General features: G+C 41.1%; 1 protein-coding gene across 14 annotated transcripts in view; it reads right to left on the reverse strand.

Annotated features, from left to right (window-relative positions):
* Positions 1–10,201: 10,201 nt before the first annotated feature.
* The window catches only part of sgcg (sarcoglycan, gamma), a 692,618-nt gene continuing 677,193 nt past the window's right edge, over positions 10,202–25,626 (reverse strand). For all 14 annotated transcript variants that reach the window (XM_072577379.1, XM_072577378.1, XM_072577376.1 and 11 more), the window contains 2 exons: positions 15,800–15,923; positions 10,202–11,172 (listed from right to left, as the gene is read on the reverse strand). In XM_072577379.1, coding sequence (XP_072433480.1) covers positions 10,999–11,172; positions 15,800–15,923 — 298 coding nt within the window. In that variant the 3' untranslated portion in view covers positions 10,202–10,998. The remainder of the gene's footprint in view (positions 11,173–15,799; positions 15,924–25,626) is intronic.

Here is a 25,626-nt window from a genome sequence, read left to right on the forward strand (position 1 = left end):
GTTGGTGTATCATGACTCAACTGATAGCCCTGTTTGAGAATTACAGTGACTGGAACGCTATGGAGTATGGAGGGTAAGTCATTTTGGGGTCCCTAATCTCCTATTTACATCAAGTAATGTTGAATGAAATGAATTCAAGTTATAATCTACCCAAACCTAGCCTTCATTTAGATGCGGCAAACTTTAAACCCAAGTAGGAAATGAGATATTCTCATCCCATCAATCATTTTCAGTTCTGAGAAAGAATAAAAAGAACTTCAGTATGCAAAATTTTATTATTTTATTGAAGTTTTTGAAAAATGTGATGAAAAGTTGAGACCTCAAAAGAGATCCCAAGGACACCTGAGACTGCATACTTTTTATCCTCAGTATCTAGACTGAATTCTACTAATTGGCTGCTAGAGCCAGAAGTGGCCATGATGGAACAGTGACTGCAGTCTTTCCATAGGTACCAGTGAAGGAGTTATTTTGTGAACCAGGGCGATGGGAGTCTGCAGTAGGAGGATTCACAGTGAGATCTAGCTGGTACTCCGCTCTGAGAGGTTGATGCCATTGAAACAGGTGAAAGACCATGAAGGTGCTGCTATAAGGAGATGTTCTCTGTAACATTAGGAAAAAGTACAAATATTATCTGACAGTTGTGGTCATGCATTTGTTGTGAGAAGGAAACTCTTTACAGGCTGGATTGTAGCCAAGGCTGTGTGTATCACAGAGGGTCTCTGCTGGGTTGACTGAGAGGTGGTGTTAATAGTCCCATCTCCCACCCTCCCTGATGACAGGTGGCCACCTCTGGTTAAAGGCTGTTCTCCAGATATCATCACACTATGAATCTTCCCCCAGTTGGTCCATTCATTCTGACCTGCTGCAGCCAGGTGGATACTGCTGTTACATGGACCCCACCTCAGCCAAGATCACTCAGAGGTGGGTATGCTCTTAGTGGGTGAGCTGATGTACTACTTTACAATTTCATTCCCATTCCTGTCTCTGTGGGTCTGACAGTTAGCTCCCAGCCAATTTCTTACCCATTCCACAAGGTTCCCTCCAATTATGTCACTTGTGCTCATACTCTCTGCTGCAGAACCCCATCAAATATTTTCAGTCAGTCTGCATAAATAATATCCCTAAACTAAACACTGAGAATTACACAATTTAAACTGAGGACCATGGGAAGAAATTTAAAGTGTATTTATTTTCTATTAAAAATGAATTAAAAACATATATTAGCATTATTAGCTGCTTCTGATTCCGGTCAGTTTATCACTTTGTGTTTCGTAGGATATTTCACATGTTTAATTATATGAAACAAATAAAAATCTTTTCAGACTGAATTGAAAATGATACCTCATGAGTGATAACTTTGACATGAAGCGCTGACAGTTGTTGGGTCACTGCAAAGGTTTATTTTTAGTAACATACTGAAAATGTAAGTATCGCAATTCAAACTGCATCTGAGACAACTACAAACCTGTCTTACAATGTCCTTAAATATATACATTTCAAGCTTGGAGCAATTATTATACAGTACTTTGAACTGCCTGGAGGTGGCACCAGTGCAACACGATTCACCACAGCAAGACAACTGACACATCTGAAGGAAAGGAAATAGTAGCCCAGAGGAAAGTTGTTGTATGAACTTTTGCCCCTTTATAACTTCAACAACTGCAGACTGTTTAGTAGCACAATCTCTTGATCATTCTTGTTTTGAAGTCATGCTAAATGCACACAGGCAGTTCTTGATTAACATGGTTTCAAAAATTTAGTCTTTTTTTAGCCAATCTGCAGAGACATTATTACACAATACTGGAGCAGGTGGGACTTGAACCTGGATCTCTTGGCTCAGAGGGAGGGACATTATCACTAACCCAGTCTTTATTTTGCTACCTTTGGGTCTAATCATGTGCACTTGATTTTCCATAATGTGGTTCATGCCTGACATCCAGCAGCACAGAGAAATAAATGGATAACAAAACTTAGCATTCCTGGGAGCTTTCCAGTTTAATTAGCTCGATTTGGCCATTGTCTGCCTCAGTGAATACTGGGATGTTTTTTAAAATTTCCCCCAAGGACACTCAACCGTCCAACTACAAAGCAACAGCACAGCAGACTCATCATTCTTACCCTTCAACTTCAAGAACTACAGATGGTTCAGATGAAGATCCACAGCCTTCCTACCTCCAGATTTTGTATATGCAGCAAGAAATATTTAAAGATACCCCTTTTGCATATTTTTAGGTCTAGTCTGTTTTTTTTATTAACTCTGTGCTTACATTCTGTTTATGTTTAATATTCTGGGGGATATGTATTTAAAATAATGCAGTTTCACTTAGCGTGATTTTCAGGAATGTAACTACTGTGTTAACCAAGGACTAATTACTTCCCAGTTTTGCCTACTTCTGTATGAATTGTTTTTGTGTGGGAACATTTCATTGCCCGCAGAAACAATGAATGCCGTGGAGTCCAAAATGGCATGGTTTGTCAACAGGCGAAAAATGCTATGTTGCATATTGGTTAGTGAGCCTGGATTCATTTTATATTGTATCGTTTGTTATGAAGGCCTAGGTGTGTACTGTACCTTTGAGAAAGAGAGGAAGCTGGCAAGGACTGACTGAAAGCACAGAGTGTGCTCAACAATTTAAAAATTTGGTGGAAATGATTGGCTGAAGTTGTGTTGCCATGGCACAAAAACAAATTCAAATTCGGCTAATCAGTTTAAATTTTGCCCCAGAGATCAAAATCCGATCAAATTTGAATTTTACTGTTTGGGAATGATATCAAACCAATGAAATGATCTGACATAAAACCAGACATTTTGAACAGTTGGGGGAGAATTGCCAAGAACATCAACAAGTACAGACTGGTAGCCAAATAGCTCTCTGAAAGGTACCTGTCCATAAGCAAAGTTGTGCAGCCAAAGACCGAAGAAGCGACGACCCAGGAAAATACAGAGAAAAACCTACAAAGGAGAATTGACAAAGCTGACTGGTTTGAAACATGATTTTTTTTGTTTATAGATCTTAATTGGGATTTTTATCAGACCAGTATTGTAGAGTCGGAGGTAAAAGATAGGTTTAAGAGAAAGGAGTTATAAATAGCTGTTGTTTTAGTGTTCTGTGTTGGACTTAAAGACTAAAATTGTTAATTTTTACTTCGAAAGGTGACATCTGGGATAGGTCTTTGCCTCTCGATACTTAACAGATTATGGCGTGAGGTGAGCTGTTCTGTGTGTTGGGTTTAAATTAGCAGAGGGGTTTACCTGTGCTATAACAGTTTGGGGGCTTTTGTCTGTGATTTGAACAGGTTTAGACAGATCCAGTCTGAGATTTGGACAGATTTGAATCGATTTGGGGTACGAGAAAAGCCCAGTAGATTTACACACTTGCCAGTTAGTGTCCTAGATCTTCAAATAAAATGTAGGTGAGACAAACTTTTTATTTTTGTTTAGTTGTGGTTGGTTAAATTAAAAATGAGAGAAATTGCTCTTAAAATGACAAAAGAGGTTCTGGGTTTTGAAGGTGATTCCCAAATTTGCCAAGAAGATGGAGAAAGAAAAGACCATACTCTTAGAATTAGCAAAGAAGTTAGAATTGGGTTTAACCAAGGACAAAAGTAAAGCTGAAATTGTAAGGGAATTACTCAAATACTTTGGTATGTCAGAGAAATAGACAAGTGCAGTAAGTTGGAAAAACCTAAATTACAATTGAGGAAAATTGAGTTAGAAGATAAACAGAGAGAGAGAGAGAGAGGAACAAGAGAAGGTTCTTAGCTGAGCAAAGAGGGAGAGAGAAGGGAGAGAGAAAGAAGGTTCTTAGCTGAGCAAAAAGAGAGTTTGAACTGGAAAAGTTGCGACTTAGTGAAGTCAAGTTAACAGGATGGAGATTCAAAGAAAAGGTAGTGAAACACACAAGTATGTCAAAACTCTGTCACATTTTGGTGGGAAAGATGTCAAAGCCTTTATTTCATTTGAAAAATTGGCTAGGCAGATGGAGTGGTCTGAGGATTTATGGGTAATGCTTGTTCAGACTCTACCTAAATTGGTAGGCAGAGCTAGTGAAGTATCTGCCGCACTGTTAGATGAGAGTTCAAGAGATTGTGAAGAGGTCAAACAGACTGTTTTAAGTGATTTTGAATTGGGATCAGAAGTGTATGGACAGCAGCTCAGACATAAAGGAGGAACCAGGTCAGACTTATGCTGAGTTTGAAAGAATTAAACATAGACATTTTGATAGATGGGTGCAGGCCTTACAGATAGATAAGACCTATGAGGCTGTACGAGAGATTATTCTGCTGGAGGAGTTTAAAAGATTACTTCCAGGGATAATAAGAATTCATTTGGATAAACAGAAAGTTCGGGAAGTGAGAAGGGCAGCAGAATTAATAGATGAATCCATGAAGACAAGCTTCTGGCCAGAATTTCATCCTGTGAGGGATAGACGTTGGGAGAAGGGGAGATCCTACCCTACGAAACCAAGAGTAGAGAACACTGGTAAGTGTTTACAAAAGGTTAAAGAAGAACCTCAAGAGGGTGGAAAGAAGGTGAAAGGCTTCAGGTGTTTCCCCTGTGGTAAAGTGGGACATGTAAAGTCACACTGCTGGTGATTAAAGAAAGACACTGGGAAAAGATGTGGTGAAAGAAGCTGAGCCAGTGGCTTTGGTGAAAGTAGTAAAGGAGCCCCTAAGATGACCTGAGGAGCTTCAGGAGAGTGCATTGCCTAGTACACTGGCTGAGTATGGAGTTAGTGCCTGATCTCTGTAAAAAATTCACCTCTATTTGTAAAGTTTCCTCAGAAAGAACAGGGGGAGAAGGGCAAGAAGTTAGAATGATGAGAGATACAGGATCTAACCAGTCGCTGATAGTAAGAGATGAGCAAATTTGCACTCTTTCTGATCTGTTATCTGACATTGTGGTAATTTGTGGCATAGACATTTAGCATTCCCCCATGTAAGATCAGTTTGGAATGCTAACTCAAGACTGGGGAAGTAACGGTGTGAGTGATTGACCGAGTGTCAGTTCTGGGAATCCAGTTTGTTCTTGGGAATGATTTAGCAGGATCAGGGTGGGAGTGACACTGCTTGTGGAGAAGCCCAAGGAAGATCAAGAAACTGAGGAGTGAAAAAAGAAATATCCTGGTATTTTCCCAGACTGTGTGGCAACCAGATCCCACTATCATGTCACAGCATAAAGCAAAAATTAAAGGGAAAGATGAAGGTGTTGAGGTTCAGTTAGTGGATAGCCTGTTTGACAGGAAAAACCTAAACAGGCAGAGGGTAAGACAGAAGTGTTTAGTCCTGAAAGGCTAAGAGACTTGCAACGAAAAGACAAAATGATAAAAAAAACATATGTGGACGCGTACTTCGAAAAGGAGGCAGAGAATAGTTCTGAGGGTTATTCTCTGAACGATAGAATCCTGAGACAGAAATGGAGACCACAGCAGATTAATGCAGAATAGAAATGGGCCAAAGTGCACCAGATTGTGTTGCCAGTAACATACGGACAGGAAGTGTTACAGGTAGCACATGAACTACCTGTTGGAGGTCACTTAGGGGTACAAAAGACTCAGGCTAAGGTATAAAAACATTTTTATTGGCCTGGAATGCACAAGGATGTGGTTGACTTCTGCTGTATGTGTCATACATGCCCAGTAGTAGGTAAGCCACAGGCAGTAATTAAATGAACACCGTTTTTTATCAACCTTTCACATGGGTTATAACTGAGTGTGTAGGTCCCCTCCAGAGAACTAGAAGAGTGAAAGAACTGGAGAAACTGGTATTAGTTACTGCCCCGCAGAGTGAGGAATCAAATCCAGACGTTGTTGATTTTGATGTGCCTCAAAATATATTAAAAAATGAAGAAGTCCTTGAGTGGGATAGGTTAGTAAGCTTTCTGTCTCAGGAGAAAAGAATACAGTTGAATGGTTTGTTAGAGCAGTACGAGGACATATTTAGGAATCAGATGGGGAGGACTAACGCTATTGTATATGAAGAAACTCTAGGGAATACTGCTTTGATAAAACAACACCCCTATCAGTTTAATCCTTTCAAATCCAGACAGGTCGAGAAGGAGGTGGAGGCCCATGCTCAATGAGGGTATCATTGAACCGAGCCAGAGTGAGTGAAGTTCACCATTTGTCTTAGTTCCCAAACCTGATGGGACTCAATGATTTTGCGTGGATTATCGGAAGGTCAATGCCTCACAAAATTGAACTCATATCCAATACCGAGATTGGAGGACTGTATTGACAAAGTTAGACTAGCCAGTTACATCACCAAGATGGATTTACTGAGTGGTTATTGGCAAGTACCTTTATCAGAGATGGTGAAAGAAATTTCTGCATTTGTAACCCCATATGGGCTACATCAATTCAAATTGATGCTCTTTGGAATGAAGAATGTACTCGCCACATTCCAAAGACTTATGAACAGAGTTGTGGCAGGGTTAACAAACTGTGCAGTCTATTTCAACGATGTTGTGATCTTTAGTAAGTCCTGGAAAGATCACATGGTATAGTTGGCAGAGTTCTTAGAACGACTACGAGAAGCAAATCTGGTAATAAACATAGCAAAACTGAATTTGCGTAAGTAGAGGTGACATCCTTGGAACATAACATCAGTCATGGAAGTTTGACTCCACAAAGACGAAGGCCATCGAGGAATTTCCATGACCAATCTCAAAGAAAGAGGTGGTTTGATTCTTGGTACTCAGCAGATTCTATCAGAAGTTTGTCCCAAGCTTCAGCAGTGTAGTGGCACTGATAATGAATTTGCTGAAGAACAATGCCAGGAGACAGTCGACCATTTGAACGCAATATTAACTACTGCACCAGTTTTAGCTCTGGCAAACTTCTTGAAACCCTTCAAAGTTGCCATCAATGCTAGTGACATAGGAGTCGGAGCTGTACGGCTACAGGAAGATGATGATAGGATTGAACTGCCAGTTGGTTACATTTTGAAGAAACTCAACATGCAGCAGAGGAAATACTCCACGATTGAAAAAGAACTATTGAGTTTGGTACTGGCCTCAACATTTTAGTGTGTACATCACGAACAGTGTGTTGGAGACAGTTGTGTACACGGATCACAATCCTCTTACATTCTTGGAATGCTTTAAATACACAAATATGAGACTATTTTGTTGGAATCTTCTGTTACAGACTTTTGATTTATAAATCGTACATGTGGGTCATAAGAATGCAATTGCAGATGTGTTATCGCAGATTTAACTGATAAAGTGTCGATGAGATTGATATCTATTCAATATTATATATATGTGGGAAGAAGTTGATGTGAACTTAGATTAAAGTCATATGTATGCCATGGTAATGTGGTTAAGGAATAGAGAAAAAAATTAAGCCATCTTTTCATTATGATGCATGTTTTCATAAGTAGGAAGTTGTTATGAAGGTGTACGTGTGCACTGAATCTTTAAGAGAGAGAGGAAGCTGGCAAGGACTGATTGAAAGCACAGAATGTGCTAAACAATTTAAAAATGTAACACTTGGTTGAAACAAATAGCTGGAGTTGTGTTGCCGTGGAACAAAAACAAATTCAAATTCAGCCAATCAGTTTATATTATGCTCCAGATATCAAAATCCAATCGAATTTGAATTTTACTGCTTGGGATGACAAATGATCCGATGTTTTGTGGTATAAAACATTTTGAACAGTAAGAGGAAGAACTGCCAAGAACACCAACAAGTAGAGACAGCTGGCTCTCTAAAAGGTACCTATCCATAAGAAATGTTGTGCAGCAGTAGACCAAAGAAGAGATGACCCAGGAAAATACAGAGGAAAATCTACAAAGGAGAATCAACAAAGCTGACTGGTTTTGACATGTGATTTTTTTTTGTAAATCTTACTTTTTTTTATCGAACCAGTATTGTAGAGTGGGAAGTAAAAGATAGGTTCAAGAGAGAGGAATTGAAAATAGTTGTTGTTTTAATGTTCTCTGTTAGATTTAAATAATAAAATTGTCCACTGGATCTGTAATGCTAACTTTGATTTTTCTTCACAGATGCTGCCACACTTGCTGAGCTTTTCCAGCAAGTTCTGTTCTTGGTTTCTGATTTACAGCATCTGCAGTTCTTTCACTTTTTACTCTATAGACTGCCTTCTGATAAGACCACTGACTATAGTCACCCAAACCTCCGGGACTTACTTTGGACCCAATCCTGGAATAACCTGTGAGACAGCCCTGACTGATCATAGTCCAGCCCCAGACTGATGTCTGTACAGCTCCCTGAGTGACTTACTTATAATTCCTCGACTAGTTAGGCTTGGCCTGCAAGACTGACTGTAACCCAATCCCTAGACAGTAAAAACAATGATCCAGAGACAATGACAGGACCAAATGGCTAACTGATTGACCGTAGTCAAGTCCTTGCACTATAATCAGCTAAGCCTCTTGATTGCTTCTGACAGTATGACTCTGAATGATGGTGTCTCCTTTGACTTCTTTGACATCTTTGACTTTCAGACATGGCCATTTGATTGAACTGTGTTTATTACATCAGTACGTGCAAGTGCTTAGGTGTGGCACTGATGTAGCATAGTACCAAACGGCAACGTGTGCAGCCCCTTGACTGTTTGGTGCTTTCTGTCTGCAGTGAAGGCCAAGCCAAGTCAGAGATGCTGAGAGCCTGTAAACTCTCATTGAGCATGAAAAGGCACTGCAATCCAGAGATGCTGTGAGCCTCAAAGTAAGCAGACATGGAAGAATCCTGTGTAGGTGTATGAGAGGCACATGTCCCTGCAAGCAAAATGACCTGCCAGAGGCGTGTAAGTGCCATTGAGATTCCAAGTGAAGGTCAGAAGTGGTGGGTGGTGTGTAAATGCCATCTGTTCCTAGAATTGAGCAGCCCTGGTGAGGCTGTTGACTTAGCAATGTCTCCGTGCTTGGGCAAAGGGAAGAGTCCATGGGACACTCAGGGAAATGGTCCTGGTGGAGCTGGATGAACGTTCAGAGAAGCAAACAGCAAGCTGTGCCATCAGATAACCACACAGACTTTCACAGTGGGATTGGTGTTATTTGGATTCTTTGGGAAGGAGGAGAAAATAGTGGACTGCACAGAAATAAATATAATAAGGGAATAACTGGACAATTTTTCTCAATATTAGAAAACTGACCTTTAATGAGAATAAAGGAAAATACAAGGGGTTTTGTAGAAAAAAAAGGGCAATAGACTAACTAGTGAAAGACCTATTAGGTACCACGGCTATAATATGGTGTGGTCCTGGAAGATAGGGGCATAGTTCTCAATGAAAACTTTGCATTGGTCTTCATAATGGAAAAGGATGATGCAGGTATAGGCATCAGGAGGGAGGATTGTGAAATATTAGATGACTTTAACAGAGAAATAGGAGGCAGTAGCCAGTTTGGCAGCTTTAAATATGGATAAGTCTAGAGGCTTGGATGAGATATATCCAAGTTTGTTGAGGAGGCAAGAAAGGAGAATTCAGGGGTCCTGGCAGCCATTTTGAGGTAAGGTGCATGAAGACTAAAGGACTGTTAATATTGTCCATTGGGATAGACCAGGAAATTACAGGCCAGTCTGTCTAATCTCACTGATGGGGAAGTTATTAGAAAGAAATCTCGGACAGAATATTCTGCACCTGGAGAGACATGGACCAACCTGGCATAGTCAGCATGGATTTGTTAAGAGAAAGTGATGTTAGAGAAATTTTTATCAAGGCCTTTAATCAGGTCCTTCATGACAAACTGGCGAAGAAAGTAAGAGGCCACAGGATTCAAGGCAAATTGACACATTAGATCCAAAATTATCTGAGAGGCGGGAAGTAGAAGGTGATGGTAGAGGGATGTTTCTGGGACTGGAAGTCTATTTCCAGTGGGGTACTGCAGGGCTCAGTGCAGGGGGCCCTTGCTGCCTGTGGTTAGATTAATGATTTGAACATAAATGTAGGGGGCATGATCACAAAATGCACAAATGACACAAAATTGTAAGGGGGGGGGAAGTAGTGAGGTGGATAGCTGTAAAATGTCCCCTCCCTTTCAGGCAGTGAACTTCACATAATGACCACTTGCTGCATGAAAAACATCTTGTTGCCCCTCTTGTTCTTTTGTCAATTATCTTAAATCCTGCAGTCAGTGACCCTCTCATCACCTCATAGCTAATATATGTATAGGTTAAAGCAATGAAATATAACTTGTCGCTAAGTAATAGGGATTGAAAAAGCACCCAAATGCAAGTAGGGATTGCGTACTTTTATTTCATACATTTCAACATAGCTTTTATAAAAAGACTAAGAAAGGGTACTGCAACTTTAATACTGTGGTTTACATATAGATGGTAAAGCTTTGGGTATTTTATTCCACATTGTAATTTTGTACAAAAAGCACAGCTCTTGTGGTTCAAGTGTTATTGCAGGAAAAAAAAAGTTATTGCATAGAGATCAAACGGACACCGGTCAAAATCAACCCAGTCCCCGCTGTAAGTGTATCAAAATTTAATTAATACAATGTAGTTTAATTGTTAAAAAAATGAATCTTAGATGTTGGCATACGATTTGGATGATGTCGAAGTTAGTTTGATGCACTGATAGAAAATGTTGATTTATAATTCAGAGTCCATATAGCTTTACTATAAAAACGTTCAATAATCAGGTGATCATCTGAAGCAATTGTTTATAGTACATCATGTTGCAGTCCATTATGTGGAGTGTTTAGTAATGTTGTATGTGCAACAGTGGCAATCGAGTCCGAGTTAGATTTCTGCTTCCACTATTTGAAGTTAGAGTTTTGAATTGTGCTCTTGTTGTCCATTTGTAAATTGATTAATTTCGTTTTTTCTGGGGCAATAGGGATTTCTGTTTAATGTCTCAGATTAGATGTATTGGTGCAGGGAAATATTTTACCACTTTCTAAAAAAAAAGATTATATGGCACTGATACTTGCAGCTGCATTTACTGAAGAAAATTCAAACGTTTTCAAAATTGCTGGATGAAATGTCAAGTTCTCAGAAGATTTGAGAAGACACCAAGATGTGCTCACTGGCACACCCGGCTGTATTCCTGGCAGGTGGATCCCACTCCTGCGACAGACAGGTACAGTTTTCCATCTGGACAGACACAAACTTCATAAAGTCCCTGAGGATTTCCAGATCCCCCCTGAGCCCCATGAGGCAACTTGGGTAGTTTCACAGTCTCAGCATCTAACATTACCTGTTGAAAAATGGGACAAAAAGTCAAATTAATTACGCTGCATTACATATTTCAGGCTGTAGGAATATAAGAAGAGAAGTAGGCCATTCGGCCCATTGAACCTGCCCCATTCAATGGCTGATCAACACCTTTTGCCCATCCCATTATTATTAATCTCTGCTGTAACTATATTCAAATACTCCACAGCTCAGGAATTATAAAGGTGGACCACACTCTGATTAAAATAATTTCCCTTATTTTCAAACAGTGCCACCCAGGTATAGACTCCCCAATCAGGAGAAATATGAGCTTAGCACTTTTGCCTCGCAGCACCAGGGTCCCAGGTTTGATTCCAGCCTCGGGTGACTGTCTGTGTGGAGTTTGCACATTCACCCTGTGTCTGTGGTTTCCGCCCACAGTCTAAAGATGTGCAGGACAGGTGAATTGACCATGCTAAATTGCCCACAGTGTTAGGTGCATTAGTTAGAGTGAAATGGGTCTGGGTGGGTTACTCTTTGGAGGGTCAGTGTGGACTGGTTGGGCCGAAGAGTCTGTTTCCACACTGTAGGGAATCTAATTGAATCTTATCTGCATCCACCGTGTCTATCCCTTTAAGTATTTTCTAGGTTGCAATGAGATCACCTCTTATTCTTCCAAGAGAATACAGGCCCAGTTTGCTCAATTTCTCTTCATAGGACAATCCCACCAACCAGGAACATGTCTGATAGGCCTTTATTGCACTCCCTCCATTGTAATAATACTTACCTGAGGTAAGGAGACCAACAATACTCTAGGTGCAGTCTAGCAGTGTTGCTATGCACCTGAAGTAAGACTTCACTACTCCTGTACTAAAATCCTTCTGCAATAACAACCAAAGTTTCATCAGTCTTCCTACTAACTTGCTGCACCTGCATGTTAGTCTCCCAGGGACTTGCTATAGAGAGCACAAAATTGGATGATCTCTGAAAGCAGGAGCAAGGATCAGGATGGATGATTGATCTATGCCCATTCCTTCTGCTATTGGCAGCTTGGAAACATCCTGCTGCCTGCCTGTACCAGGATTGCAGCCTGTAGCTTGTTCTGAAAGTGCTCAAGTGGCTCCACACATAATCAGAAATTCCAAGTTAGTGTAAAGATACAGATCACAGAACACCAGGTTATAGTCCAACAGGTTTGTTTGAAAGCACAAGCTTTCTGAACAGTATCTGATGAAGGAGCAGTGCTCCAAAAGCTTGAACTTACAGATAAACCTGTTGGCGTTGTGTGATTTTTAACTTTGCCCACCCCCGTCCAACATCGACTGTTCCACATCAAAGTTAGTGTAGGGCTGGTACTTAGTAAAAGAACGATATGTTTTCATTGGAGGTAGTCCAGAGGTTGACTAGATTGATTCCTGGGATGAAAGGTTTGTTTTCTAATGAAAGGCTCAGCAGACTCGGGGCCAACATTCATTGGAGCTCAAAGGAATAAGGGGATATCTATTTGAAACACGTATGATTCTGAGGGGGCTTGTCAAGGCTGATGCTGAATATGCTTCCATTCGTGGAGAAATTCCTATTCACAAAATGTATGTTTAAAATGAACATACAAGGGTGGGTCATTCAATATGTTCAGGAAGCAGGAAGACACATTTTCAATTGGGAAAAAAAGAGTCAAAGGTTATAGGGAGTTGGAAGGAAAGATGAATTAAGGTTACAGTCAGATCAGACATGATTTTATAAAATGTCAAAGCAGGCTTGAATGGTCCATTCCTGTTCTTGTTTCTTATGCACTACTTAAAGTCTGGTCTATACAAAAAGTGAGAAGTATTCTTCTGGAGCTGGTGATGGACGTAGATGGCAAAGTGTATCTGTGCACGAAGAACACTGTCTAATGTTCGAACATGGCAAAGCGCATGTTCCAACTATCTCGGATGCAGCAGAGCTGGCAGCAAGAGTAGACAGTCATCAATGTCAAGAGTGTGGTGCTGAAAAAGCACAGCAGGTCAGGCAGCATCTGAGGAGCAGGAAAATTGACATTTTGGGCAAAAGCCCTTCATCAGCAATGTCAATGTCAGCATTGCAGTCCCAAAAATAAGGATGTAGTGCCACAAGACATAAAATGATCTTGCACAATTAGTCAAGATGCTATTGGCAGCTTGGAAACATCCTGCTGCCTGCCTGTACCAGGATTGCAGCCTGTAGCTTGTTCTGAAAGTGCTCAAGTGGCTCCACACATAATCAGAAATTCCAAGTTAGTGTAAAGATACAGATCACAGAACACCAGGTTATAGTCCATTAGAACGCTATATCCTACCAACTGAACTATTAACCTTACACACTGCTTAATACCCAAACTCCTCCTTAATTCACCTATTAACCTGCTTCACAAATACATTTGGACAGGAAAGTCTCGATCTACTCCTGTTCCAATAATCGGAAGTCAGGTGAGAGTCTGGTCTAATGGATGCCTCCCTACTTTAGTGCCAAGCAATTTACTGTGATAATTTCTGCCAGATTGAGGAAGTTTGGATGGTTTCAGGGTAATGAGATAATACATTTATTTTCTGCTGTTCCTACTGCATTTTTGCCAGGGCCTAATCACGCCACTATAAACTACACAAGGAACACAGTACACTAGTTTGAAGTAATTTTATGTCAGTATACTGCAAGTTTAAAGGGGATTAATGAATAAATTTTCTGTGAAAACCTTATGACTATGTCATTTTTTCTTGGTGAGTACTTTATTAGCTATCTAGATACTATTATTTTGAGACTGCCATTAACTTGCCCTTTACCAAATAGGTTACTTTAGGTTTGTTTTAGGGATTCCACATTTGTGTTGATTCTTAGAAGTAAACGGAAAGACAGAGTGTAGACAGTCCAGTGACAGCAACAGACATACCTGCCAATGCCTCAGATTACAAGTGAAGTGGTTTGACCCGCATTCATTAAGAAGTATTGCCTGCAGAGAGTACAATTTATAAAGCAGGATGTGACTTAGTCAAACTACATTCTACATGTGGAGCTGCAACCCAGGCTCACCATATAGCAGAAGCTATTAAATTCAGCACCACATTTCACTTGTGTGAAGTCATTTGAGGCTGTCACTCAGGACATTAGTATCATTGATTAAAGAGCTGTGACCTGATGCTCTGAGCAAATTATCAATACGTTGGTTACTACAATGAGACATTTTGTCAGCTTCTTGCAGCAACATGGCAGAGTGCTGATACATCTCCGATTGGCAGGATTCTCTGAGATCTAAGGAATCAACGTTGGCACACAAACATGTACTTTCCCCATCAATGCCCAAATACACATCAACAGGAAAGTGCATCATGTTTGCGCAACTTGTTATGACTCAGAAAACAAGGCTACACAATGAATACTCACTCCCAAAAATAGTTTGACATAAGGGATGTCTACACTTCCAGCTGCCTTCATGCAGATGGAGAGGTGACTCTATGGAGAAGGAATCTATCCTCTACAGCCTTAGCTGATGTCACTAGTTTATTTTGTCAAGATCGTAGCCATTCATCCCACATTCATCTGTAGTGTCTTTACAATTCTAGACGAGTCAGAACTGAATGAGGTGGGAAATGTAGCACCAAACAAATCAACTCAGAGACATGCTCAAGAGGAAGTCACTCTCTGCTATTTATCACCTGAAACCTGTATGGCAGCAAATAATGTCCTTTGAGATGTTTCTGCAGCTATTACTTGCTCCATGCTGAAAGTCAATGTTGTCAAATAGCCTTCCAATGTGCTGCTTAGATGAGCTCCTGTATCCAAATTGACAGATATAGTCCATAAGAGTCTAGATTAGAGTGATGCTGGATTCCTGATGAAGGGCTTTTGCCTGAAACGTTGATTTTCCTGCTCCTCGGATACTGCCTGACCTGTTGCGCTTTTCCAGCACCACTCTAATCTAGACTCTGGTTTCCAGCATCTGCAGTCCTTGTTTTTACCTAGATATAGTCTGTAATGCTTACTTCTGTAAGGGTAGTGGCCATGGACTTTTAATCCCCAAGAAAGCCTAGCTAACTACACCATGTCTTCCCATGTATCTCAATATACTCAGTGTTCTATCCCTTTGGCAGCAGAGATCTATTTTGGGAGAGGTGGGCTTGAAACCTACCAAGATGTTTGAATGGACAGAGATAGCTGTTGCATTCTGGAAGACTAGGGGTCCTCTGCAGGGCAGAAAAACATTCAGCGATCTCAGCTGCTATGAACTCACTCTCTGATCTTCCCTTGTAGTTTCTTACATGTGAGGCACTCCATAATTTGTAACTTAAAGGATACCAGAAGAGTCAGAGGCGAAAATAGGATTTGGCAATGGGCAACGGAGTTCCACAGAATTCAACCCAAAGGTTCAGATCTCAGAGATGTCTGCTTAATTAAGTAGCAGAATGTTCAAATAGGCAACAGAATATCGTTAGACATAGATGAGCCTTTCAAACAAGGTTAAAACAATGAAACTGAAACAGCTTTTGCAGTACAGCCACAAAACCCATAACTTAAAAACAAAATTCACATCTGTGCTGATTAAATGCTTCTTAACCTGATTCTGAAACAGAAAGCCAGTGTCATCTTGAAAACATTTCCAAGTTTATTATTTTGTAGGGATACCCTGACCAGAAAGGGAGGTACCAATGTAAACTCACCATTCCTTCACTCGTATGGAAAACAATGTCCCTCTGAGAAGAGGCTTCAACATTTCCAGCTCTTGCTTTGATCTGAATTCCTTTTGGTGCATCCATGCACAAAGAACGTGTTGGAGACTCCAGCCTGAAAGCAAAAGAAGGTTATGTTTGAGAGCTGATATCCTCAATTCACACAGAATGCAACAGAAACACGTTTGCCAGTCTGTAAATAATACTCTAATGAAATCCAAATCAGTGTGTTGGAGAAAAGTTTGCTTTTTGTTGTCTTGACAATTCAAGTTAAAACTATGTTAACAGATAAAATACCCATGACAGCAAGTTTTCTGTTTCAGATCTTTACTGCTCCAGCCTTTCATACAGTTGCACAGATTACATTACATTCAATTTATAAATGTTACATAAAACAAAACAAACAGCAATTTTTATTGCATGATAAAAGTGCTTCTGAAGTGCTATTCTCACAAACTTGTTTCTAGAGGAATGTTTTCCAGTTGTCCTGAGGTTTGCACCATGCACATAATCGAGAAGAAGAGGATGGCTTGTGAAGCAGTCAAGATCAGACATGCAGATTTGGGAGAGAGCTTTCCTTACATTCATGAAGGAGACACTGAGGCCGGTTGTGGTGTGGCAGAGTCCCATAGTGGTAATGTTCAAGAATAATTCAACACAACGTAGCCAGGCGCTACACAACTGGGGCATCTGTACCTGAAGAAGCTGGTTCTGAACCTTGTGCTTGAACCTCTTTCAGTTTTGAAAATCTGAGGAGGTCAGGAGTCCAGGCAAAGGATGCCTTCGAAAACAAGGCAACGCTATTGTCCTGACAAAGATCTTAAGGCCTGGAGACTGGCAGTCAGTCCAGGATTTGATGGGTGAATGCAGAGAAACAATTTCCTTTTATCAGTGAGTCCGGAACGAGGGGACTGTCATGACCAGGTGCCTGGGCAAGGTTCCCCCGTTTGTTCCGGCTTCAGACAGGACACCGCAAACCTTTCAGTTCCCAAATGAGGGTGCGAACCCTGCCCTTTAGTTGGTCAAAATAAGGTGACTATAAACAGGATCCCATCCCTTGTGGATATTTTCCTCTCTGTACTCAAACAACTAATATTTTGAAAGGATTCGATTTAATTAAGTTTGCTTGACTGAACAAAAAAGTGAATTTATTAATTACTAAATGCAAGCTGAAATAGTAATACAACACGTAAGGCTGAATTTTATGTTTCTCGGCTCAGTGTCAATTTCCTGGAGGGTTTCTCTCAGGCGATGCTGCTGGGCGCTATCATCCCAAAGTTACCTCATTAACTTCGTACACTGCCCTTGTGACAATAAAGCAAATTCAATTCAATTCAATTGTGACACCCCTTTTCTCTGATGCTACTAGCCTGATTCTTCCACTTGTTGGAAGAATATGCCATTACTTGGCTGTGCCTAACAACCCAGCATCCCTGTCACTGGGGCTATCTTAAAAAGGTTGTTGCACACCCAGCCAAGCACCATCAGTCTAGTGCCGCCCTGTGTGGTGACATTTACCCTGGATATTGCAGATTTGACAATGGCTGATTGTTATTGGCACCTTGCTTTGTGCCTGGCACCCAGAAGGCCTGGTGGATGATAAGTTGCAGAGGAGGATCATCCTTTTCCCCTGCCTATCCCCTGCACTGGTAGTGGAAATGGTGTCATCAGACCTGCCAGCCTGCTGTATGAATGCCAGCAGGGTGATTGGGGTCTTGGCCATCTGGAGGAATACCCAGTAAAATACAAAGAAGGTCAATGACTTTCTCTGTTTCCTAAAGGTAGGTACCACCATTCTTCTCGCTGCTTCCTTACACTCACTCTCTCTCTGCTACTGACCCCACCACCGATTAAGGTTCATGCTCTATCACTCTCACCATCACGTGCAACATCCCCTCACCCGCTTTCACCCTCACCTCTTTCCAAACCCACACACTGCCATTCATGCCTGGCCTCTGTACCCACTATGAACACACTACCAATCCCCTGCGAGTACCAGCACTAACAGCTGCCTTAATATCTCCCTTTCTCTTATTCCAGAATACAGGTTACAAAAAGGCAGGAAGGACCAGGATAGATGGTGGGCTATCTGACATTTGGCTGTTCACCCTTTACAAGGATACGATCCTGACCATCATAGATAGGATAAATAGACAAAGTCTTTTCCCTGGAGTCAAGGAGTCCAGAATTATAGGGCATAGGTTTAGGGTGAGAGGAGAAAGATATAAAAGGGACCTAAGGGGCAACTTGCTCACGCAGAGGGTGGTACGTGTATGGAATTAGCTGCCAGAGGAAATAGTGGAGGCTGGTACAATTGCAACATTTAAAAGGCATCTTAATGGATTTATGAATAGGAAGGGTTTGGAGGGATATGGGCCGGGTGCTGGCAGGAAGGACTAGATTGGGTTGGGATATCTGGTCAGCATGGACGAGTTGGACCAAAGGATCTGTTTCCATGCTGTACATCTCTATGACTCTGTGACTTTAATTGGCTCACTGACCATGCCCCAAGCCCCTGGACTGCTATCAGAGTCTGCTCTGAACTTACTTTACTGGAACATACAGACTGAGGGCGATGTCTGTTGACTTGTTTAGGGACTGCTGCCGACTATGACAAGCTGCTTGGTTTTGTGCTCATGTTAAATGGCAAAGCAGTGAGCCTGGTAGCTCTAGCTGAGCCTGCAATGTGCAAAAAAGGAGGGCATGGCAAGGAATGGATGCTTTGTTTATCAAGATAATAGCACTAAGACATTGAGTTCGAAGACAGATACAGCCAAGTCCAGCTGTGAGCTGGGTGACTGTTCATCTGTGGTCTATGTCCTTGCGACAGCAATGTGAAGATAATGGCTGATGCACCTTGAGGTTCAGCATGGCTATGCAGCGGCATGGTCCAAGTGGATTGGAGATGTGCCATGTTGATGCGAGGGTGGGCAATTATCTGATGCCAAAGTGTGTGGAAGTAGGAGGCATGCAGTCACTGCTCCTGAGTGTACCTCTCCTGGGTTTCCAAGATGGAGGTTCAAGCATGGAACCAGTGATCTGGAATCTCAAGGTATCTTCTTCACTATCTCAGTGTTTAGTTTTTTTGGCTGGGGTTTGGATAGGAAGCTGCATATTAATGAGGCAAGATCTCCACTAAATGAGGCTGAAAACCAACAATAGTCTCTCTTAATAGGCATCTTGTTGCTCTCTAGACAGAATCTCAGCTTGAAGTCCAATGTTGCTCCTGACATTGGGAAAGGTCTCACTGGACTTCTCATGCAATTCTGCCAGATGTCTTGCCATAGCCCATGTTATCAGGTCTCTGAGTGATTCAAACCAAATACACAGATTGGACAAAAGATATGAGTTCAGTAAAAAATGTAAAAAAAAACTGTCTCTGAATTGTTCATTTAGTGGAATATTGTGGCTGTTGCAGTGGAGATTTCCTGTAGCATTAACATTAGCAGTTGAACAATCAATTTTGAGATTCTTGGCTTTTCAGATTGATTGAAACTCATTTTTCCTTTTCTTTTGACAGTTCAGAGTGAGAGATAATCTTTTTCTTTTGTATTACTTGCAATGACTTTGGAATTGATAAATTCTTGATGTCACAAGGAATTAAGGGCTACGGGGAGAATGCGGGTAAGTGGAGTTGAAATGCCCATCAGCCATGATTGAATGGCGGACTGGACTCGATGGGCCGAATGGCCTTACTTCCGCTCCTATGTCTCATGGTCTTATGGTCTTAATGACCTTCTCTCCTTCATAAAGTCAGAAGTGGGGATGTTCATTGATGATTGCACAATGTTCAGCACCATTCACGACTCCTCAGCTACTGAAGCAGTCCATTTTCAAATGCAGCCCCTTGACATTCAATGGTGTTACCATCATTGAATTCCCCACCGTCAACATCCTGGGGATACCATTGATCAGAAACTCAACTGGACTCACCATGTGATTAATTCACCTCTTGACTCCTCAAACCTTGCCCACCATCTACAAGGCACAAGTCAGGAGTGTGATGGAATACTTCCCACTTGCCTGGAGGACGGCAGCCCCAACAACACAAGAAGCTTGACACCATCCAGGATAAAGCTGCCCGCTTGATCGGCACCACATCCACAAGCATCCACTCCTTCCACTGCCGACACTCAGTAGCAGCAGTCTGTCCTCTGTACAAGATGCACTGCAGAAATTCACCAAAGATCCTCAGATAGCACTTTCCAAACCCATGATCAGTTCCATTTGAAAGGACAAGGACAGCAGATACATGGGAGCAGGCCACCACCTTCAAGTTCCTCTCCAAGTCACTCACCATCCTGACTCAGAAAAATATTGCTGTTTCTTCCCTGTCGCTGAGTCAAAATGCTGGAATTCCCTCCCTGATGGCATTCGGGAACATTACATGTTCTTCGAACTGTAGACTTCACAGCACACTAACCCACATACTAGGACATCAGGCCATTAACACACATACATTAGGGTCGAAACTCACTTCTAAATCCTATTCCTGTGGGAAAATGGAAACAGATCTCTCATCCAGACTGATGTTTTTTTAAACATTATGCTCACAATCTGAGATACTCCAGGAGTGTACACATTCAGTTTGTAGTATATTTTCTCCCTTTGAGCTTTCTTTGACATTCCAAAGTTTTTATCTCTCTCTCTCCAGGCAGCCACTAAATCTTGACCAGAAATCACTTTTGCAGTAAGTCCTTGTTTTAAAGGACCGGAAAAAAAACATGTTTTAATTAAAGTTCAATAAGTGCACAGGCAATCCATGGTTATGATCCATGATCATGAAAGGATGTAATATTGAGGTTAGAGCAAATCCATGTAAGGTGTGAAATTAGGAAGCACATTTTCACACAAAACATAGTATAATTCCAGAACTCCATCCCCAAAAAGGTGATGAATGTTTGTTATTGATTGAACGGCAGTGGGACAGGAAGACCCAAGAGCCTGTCTGCCACTGGCCATCACTGAGGCTGAGGCAGGAAAGTGGTGGGGTCCCACCCAGCTGCATAAATACCTCCACTTCCAAACCTGCCTTAGGGCAGGACATTAAATTCTGTCCAATGTCTACCGAAACACAAGGATTATTCATTGTGTTCAATCCTTATCCTAAAGGGACTGAAGTACTTTCTATCCACCACTGGATATTCTGACTGATGTTAGTTCACTCAGCATAGTCTGGGAATTAGGACAAACAATCAGGTAGGATGTTAAGGTGAGCTGTTTTGATGGGATCTCTTGGTCCATAACACAGAACGTCTTTATCCATTAAGCCATTGCAATGACTCCAAATATCGGTTTCTATATCAGTTATAATGTACAATGATGAGGACTCTGGAATGGGCGTAGAATGACAACTGGATAGGTTATGTAGATAATTAGAACTAACGTTGTGGAAGTGAATTTGTCGCTTAATATTATCTGTATGACATAATAGTGTGTATGCAAATTCAGAAAGTGTATTTTTTTAAAAGAAGTTTGCCATTGCTAACTGGCTTCTGGTAAACAGACCTCTGTGCACATGGATTGCTTGGGGCACAGTCAGTTACACATGGCATAACCGAATCAGCAACTTGAAGTTGCATTTATGTCATGTCTTTAACACTAACAATGAGCAGCTTTGTAATGGATGAAATAGTGCTAAGTGATGGGAAGTCAAGGTTTGAGTGAGTGATAGGTTAGCAGTGGTCAGGGAAATAGAGGTGGGAGAGGTAGCAGGCCACAGCTGCATAGATGATCTGAATGTTAAGAGATGAACAAACTCTCTTTGGTGTTAGAAACAATGTTGAACAGATGGGAGAAAGCAGTTTGAAAACGTGCGTGTTATGGAGCAAAGGGTTTGATTATTCCTTTCCCAAGTGATTATTCAAAAGGAATGGAGACAAATAGGGAAAGAAGCAGGGAATTGTAGCATATGAAATTAACATTAGAAATATTAAGCAAGTTTTGGGACAAACAGGATAATAACTGATTGATATTTTAATCAATTAAATGAGGAGCTAAGTTTGAAATGCTGTTACTGGAAGGATATATACTTGAACCATCAGATGGCGCTGTTTGGTGAAGCCAGGTTTGGACCCTGAAACTTTTTTTTAGGAAAAAATGAGAAATGCAGAACGTTAATGCACAGTAGGTTAGGGTTAGGGTAAGACAGGTATTCCAACAAGCAAAACCATATTGTGAAGTGTAATTTTCAGTGGTAATTTAATCAAAGCTATTAGCAAACTGTTAAACTTTATTACCATTGTGTTTTAAAAAAAACTTTGCAATGATTTAATTGGCTAATAAGGACATCAAAAATACTAAGTGCTTATGTTTATATTTCACTTTGCCTATGTAACAACAAGCAATCAAGGCCAAAGGAAATTGATCCATACATGAAAATCATTCAGATCCTTTAAAATGAAAAAATGCTGTAAAAGGAAATGATAGAATATACATTAAAATGCTACCCAATACATTTTTAATAGTAGGAAGTAAGGTTAAATGTAAATATGTTCTGACAGGTGGGTAACAATTTAAGTTAGAAATGCTTGCACTGCTCCAGAAATGAAGCCCAAAGTATTTTAATTCCTGATATAAGGGTGCAAGTGTTTGTAAGGGTTAGTGGCGAGGTGTGCACAAAGCACTGACTAACCTGATGATATATCAACTTGTGCAATAGAACACGTTTGGACCTCAAAGCAATAAAACCTAATTTTAAAGGACCCCAATAGTAACACTGTCTTTCATACCAGTACAACTTACAGTCATGTAATAAATTGCACCTTTTATAAGAAGAGCTTCTTCTTATAAGACTACCACGTTCTTTTCCTGTGCAACACTAGACTAGCCAGGCTCTGAGCATTCCTACCACTAGAGAGGATGGTGGCAGCCTATGTACCAGTTATACCTAATAACGTGATGAACTGTGGTGACGGTCCATCATGCCACATGGTACCAGTATGGGCATGACTTCATCTTATAATTAAATAGCAAGTGGTGGAGGTCTAAAGAATTTTCAGAGACAGCTTTAAGGAAGCCCTCTAGCTTTTAAGAACCCAGCAGAAGAGACATTTGTGGCAAAATGCTTCAAGGCAGAACCAATTGCAAAAAATTGTTTCAGACCTGGTAAAAGACATGCTGCAGTGCGAATAGACAATAGGTGCAGGAGTAGGCCATTCTGCCCTTCGAGCCTGCACCACCATTCAATATGATCATGGCTGATCATCCTTAATCAGTATCCTGTTCCTGCCTTATCTCCATAACCCTTGATTCCACAAGGTTAGGAATTTCCTGATACTGAAGTATTAGTAACTGCAAAACAGCTACAGGCAATGGTCTGTGGGAGTATTCCCATGTTGGAGTTCAGTCAGTGAGCAAACAGTCATCAGAGGCTTTGTGAGTAAAGTTTAAAATCCCTGTTGGGCAAGGGTAAAACGGTAAAAACAGCACAGGTACAGGTTCTGTTTAGAAGTAGGTGAAGTACTCATAGTTTGGATCCAGCGTCGCTGTCATCGTGGTTGGACACCAAGAGGACTGATTGCAGCAGGTAAATCAAAGGCCATGGAAGTAAGTTAAATTTAAAAAACTAAATTTAAATGTAAAACCTGGTCACAGACCTGGTATTGTTGCATAGCCAGAATTATAGTGATAAAGGGCATATTAGAGTTATGTAGGAGTTCATGGAATAAGAAATTTAGGACGTTATTGGGGCCTCAGAGGGTGCAGGAGATCCAATACTTCAAATCATTTTAAAGGCAGGAAGCATTTACTTTCGCTATTCACAGCAGGACTCATCCAGAAAAAAAATGCGAACGAATAAGTACGTTTTTACGAGCACTGCAAACAGCATAAATCATCTTAAGAAATCTGTGAAAGGTACAGGATTTATCTTATTGAGATACAAAGAGGAGGATTCATTTAGTATTGCCATTAAGAGAATGGGCATCATTTATTAAAAGACATAGTAAGGGAAGTCACTCAGTAAAGCAATGAAGGAAAAGGGAATTGTCCAATGGGACAATTGTCCAAAGGGCCACAATTAATGGGATTCATCTGGCGAATACGCAAAAGAAGGTAAACATCACTTTTGCTTGCAAAAGACAGGAATCATCCATTTTTGCACAAAGTAGAATTTTCCATTTGATCACATAGACATGAGGAAAGCTTCCAGTACACATTAGCAGCATAATTATCCTGTAAATCAAAAGCCTTTAAGGCAAAATTATAACTGTATTTGGAATATATAGAACACAGAACAGTACAACACAGTACAGACCCTTCAGGCCTCGATGCTGTGCCGTCCTTTTATCCTACTCTAAGATTAGACTAACCTACTCGCTTACATGTCCCTAATGTATCTGACTCTACTCCCACTGCTGGTGGTGCATTCCATGCATCCACCACTCTCTGTGTGAAAAGACCTCCTGCTGACATCTACCCTAAACCTTCCGCCAATTACCTTAAATTATACCCCCTTGTGATAGATGTTTCTGCCCTGGGAAAAAGTCTATGGCTATCCACTCTATCTATGCCTCTGAACATCTTGTACACCTCTATCAAGTCACCTCTTACCCTTCTTCAGTCCAATGAGAAAAGCCTTATCCTTTCTTCATAAGACATAGACTCCAGTCCAGGCAGCATCCTGGTAAATATCCGCTGCAGCCTCTTGAAAGCTTTCACATCCTTCCTATAATAAGCTGACCCGAACTGAACACAATATTTCAAGTGTAGTCTAACTAGGGCTTGAAAGAGCTGCAGCATAACCTCACGGCTCTTGAACTCAATTCCCCTGCTAATGAAAGCCAACATGCCATATGCCTTCTCAACAACCTTATCAACTTGGGTAGCAACTTGGGTAGATCTTGGACATGGAGCCCAAGATCCCTCTGTTCCTCCATATTGCCAAGAATCCTGCTTTTAACCCTGTATTCTACCTTCAAACTTGACCTTCCAAAGTGAATCACTTCACATTTTTCCAGGTTGAACTCCATCTGCCATTTCTTAGCCCAGCTCTGCATCCTGTCAATGTCCCGTTGCAACCTACAACAGCCCTCCACACAATCCACAACTCCACCAACCTTTTCATGTCATTGGAAAACTTACCCCCCCCCCCCCCCCCCCACTTCTTCATCCAAGTCATTTCTATAAATCACAAAACGCAGAGGTCCCAGAACTGATCCCTGCGGAATGCCACTGGTCACTGAGCTCCAGGCTGAATATTTTCCATCTACGAACACCCTCTGTCTTCTATGGGTCAGCCAATTCTGTATCTAGCCAAATTTCTATGTATCCCGTGCCTCCTTACTTACTGAATGAGCCTACCATGGGGAACCTTATCAAATGCCTTGCTAAGATCCATGTACACCACATCCACTGTTCTACCTTCATTAATGCATTTTGTCATATCCTCAAAAATTTCAATAAGGTTTGTGAGGTATGACCTGCCCCTCTCAAAGCCATGCTGACTATCTCTAATCAAACTATGGTTTTCCAAATAATCATAAATCCTGTCTCTCAGAATCCTCTCCAATAATTTGCTCACCACAAATGTAAGACTGACTGGTCTCTAATTCCCAGGATTATCCCTATTCCCTTTCTTGAACAAGGGAATAACATTTGCCATCTTCCAATGGTCTGACGCTCCTCCGATGGACAGTGAGGATTCAAAGATCATCACCAAAGGCGTAGCAATCTCTTCCCTCACTTTCTGTAGTATTCTTGGGTATGTCCCACCGAGCTCAGGGGATTTATCTATCCTTATGTTTTTCAAAATTTTCAGCACATCATCCTTCCTATGACAGCCGACATAATATTTCCAGGAAGTTATAATTTCAGAG

The sequence above is a fragment of the Chiloscyllium punctatum genome, chromosome 9 (assembly GCF_047496795.1).
Source record: "Chiloscyllium punctatum isolate Juve2018m chromosome 9, sChiPun1.3, whole genome shotgun sequence".
NCBI lineage: Eukaryota > Metazoa > Chordata > Chondrichthyes > Orectolobiformes > Hemiscylliidae > Chiloscyllium > Chiloscyllium punctatum.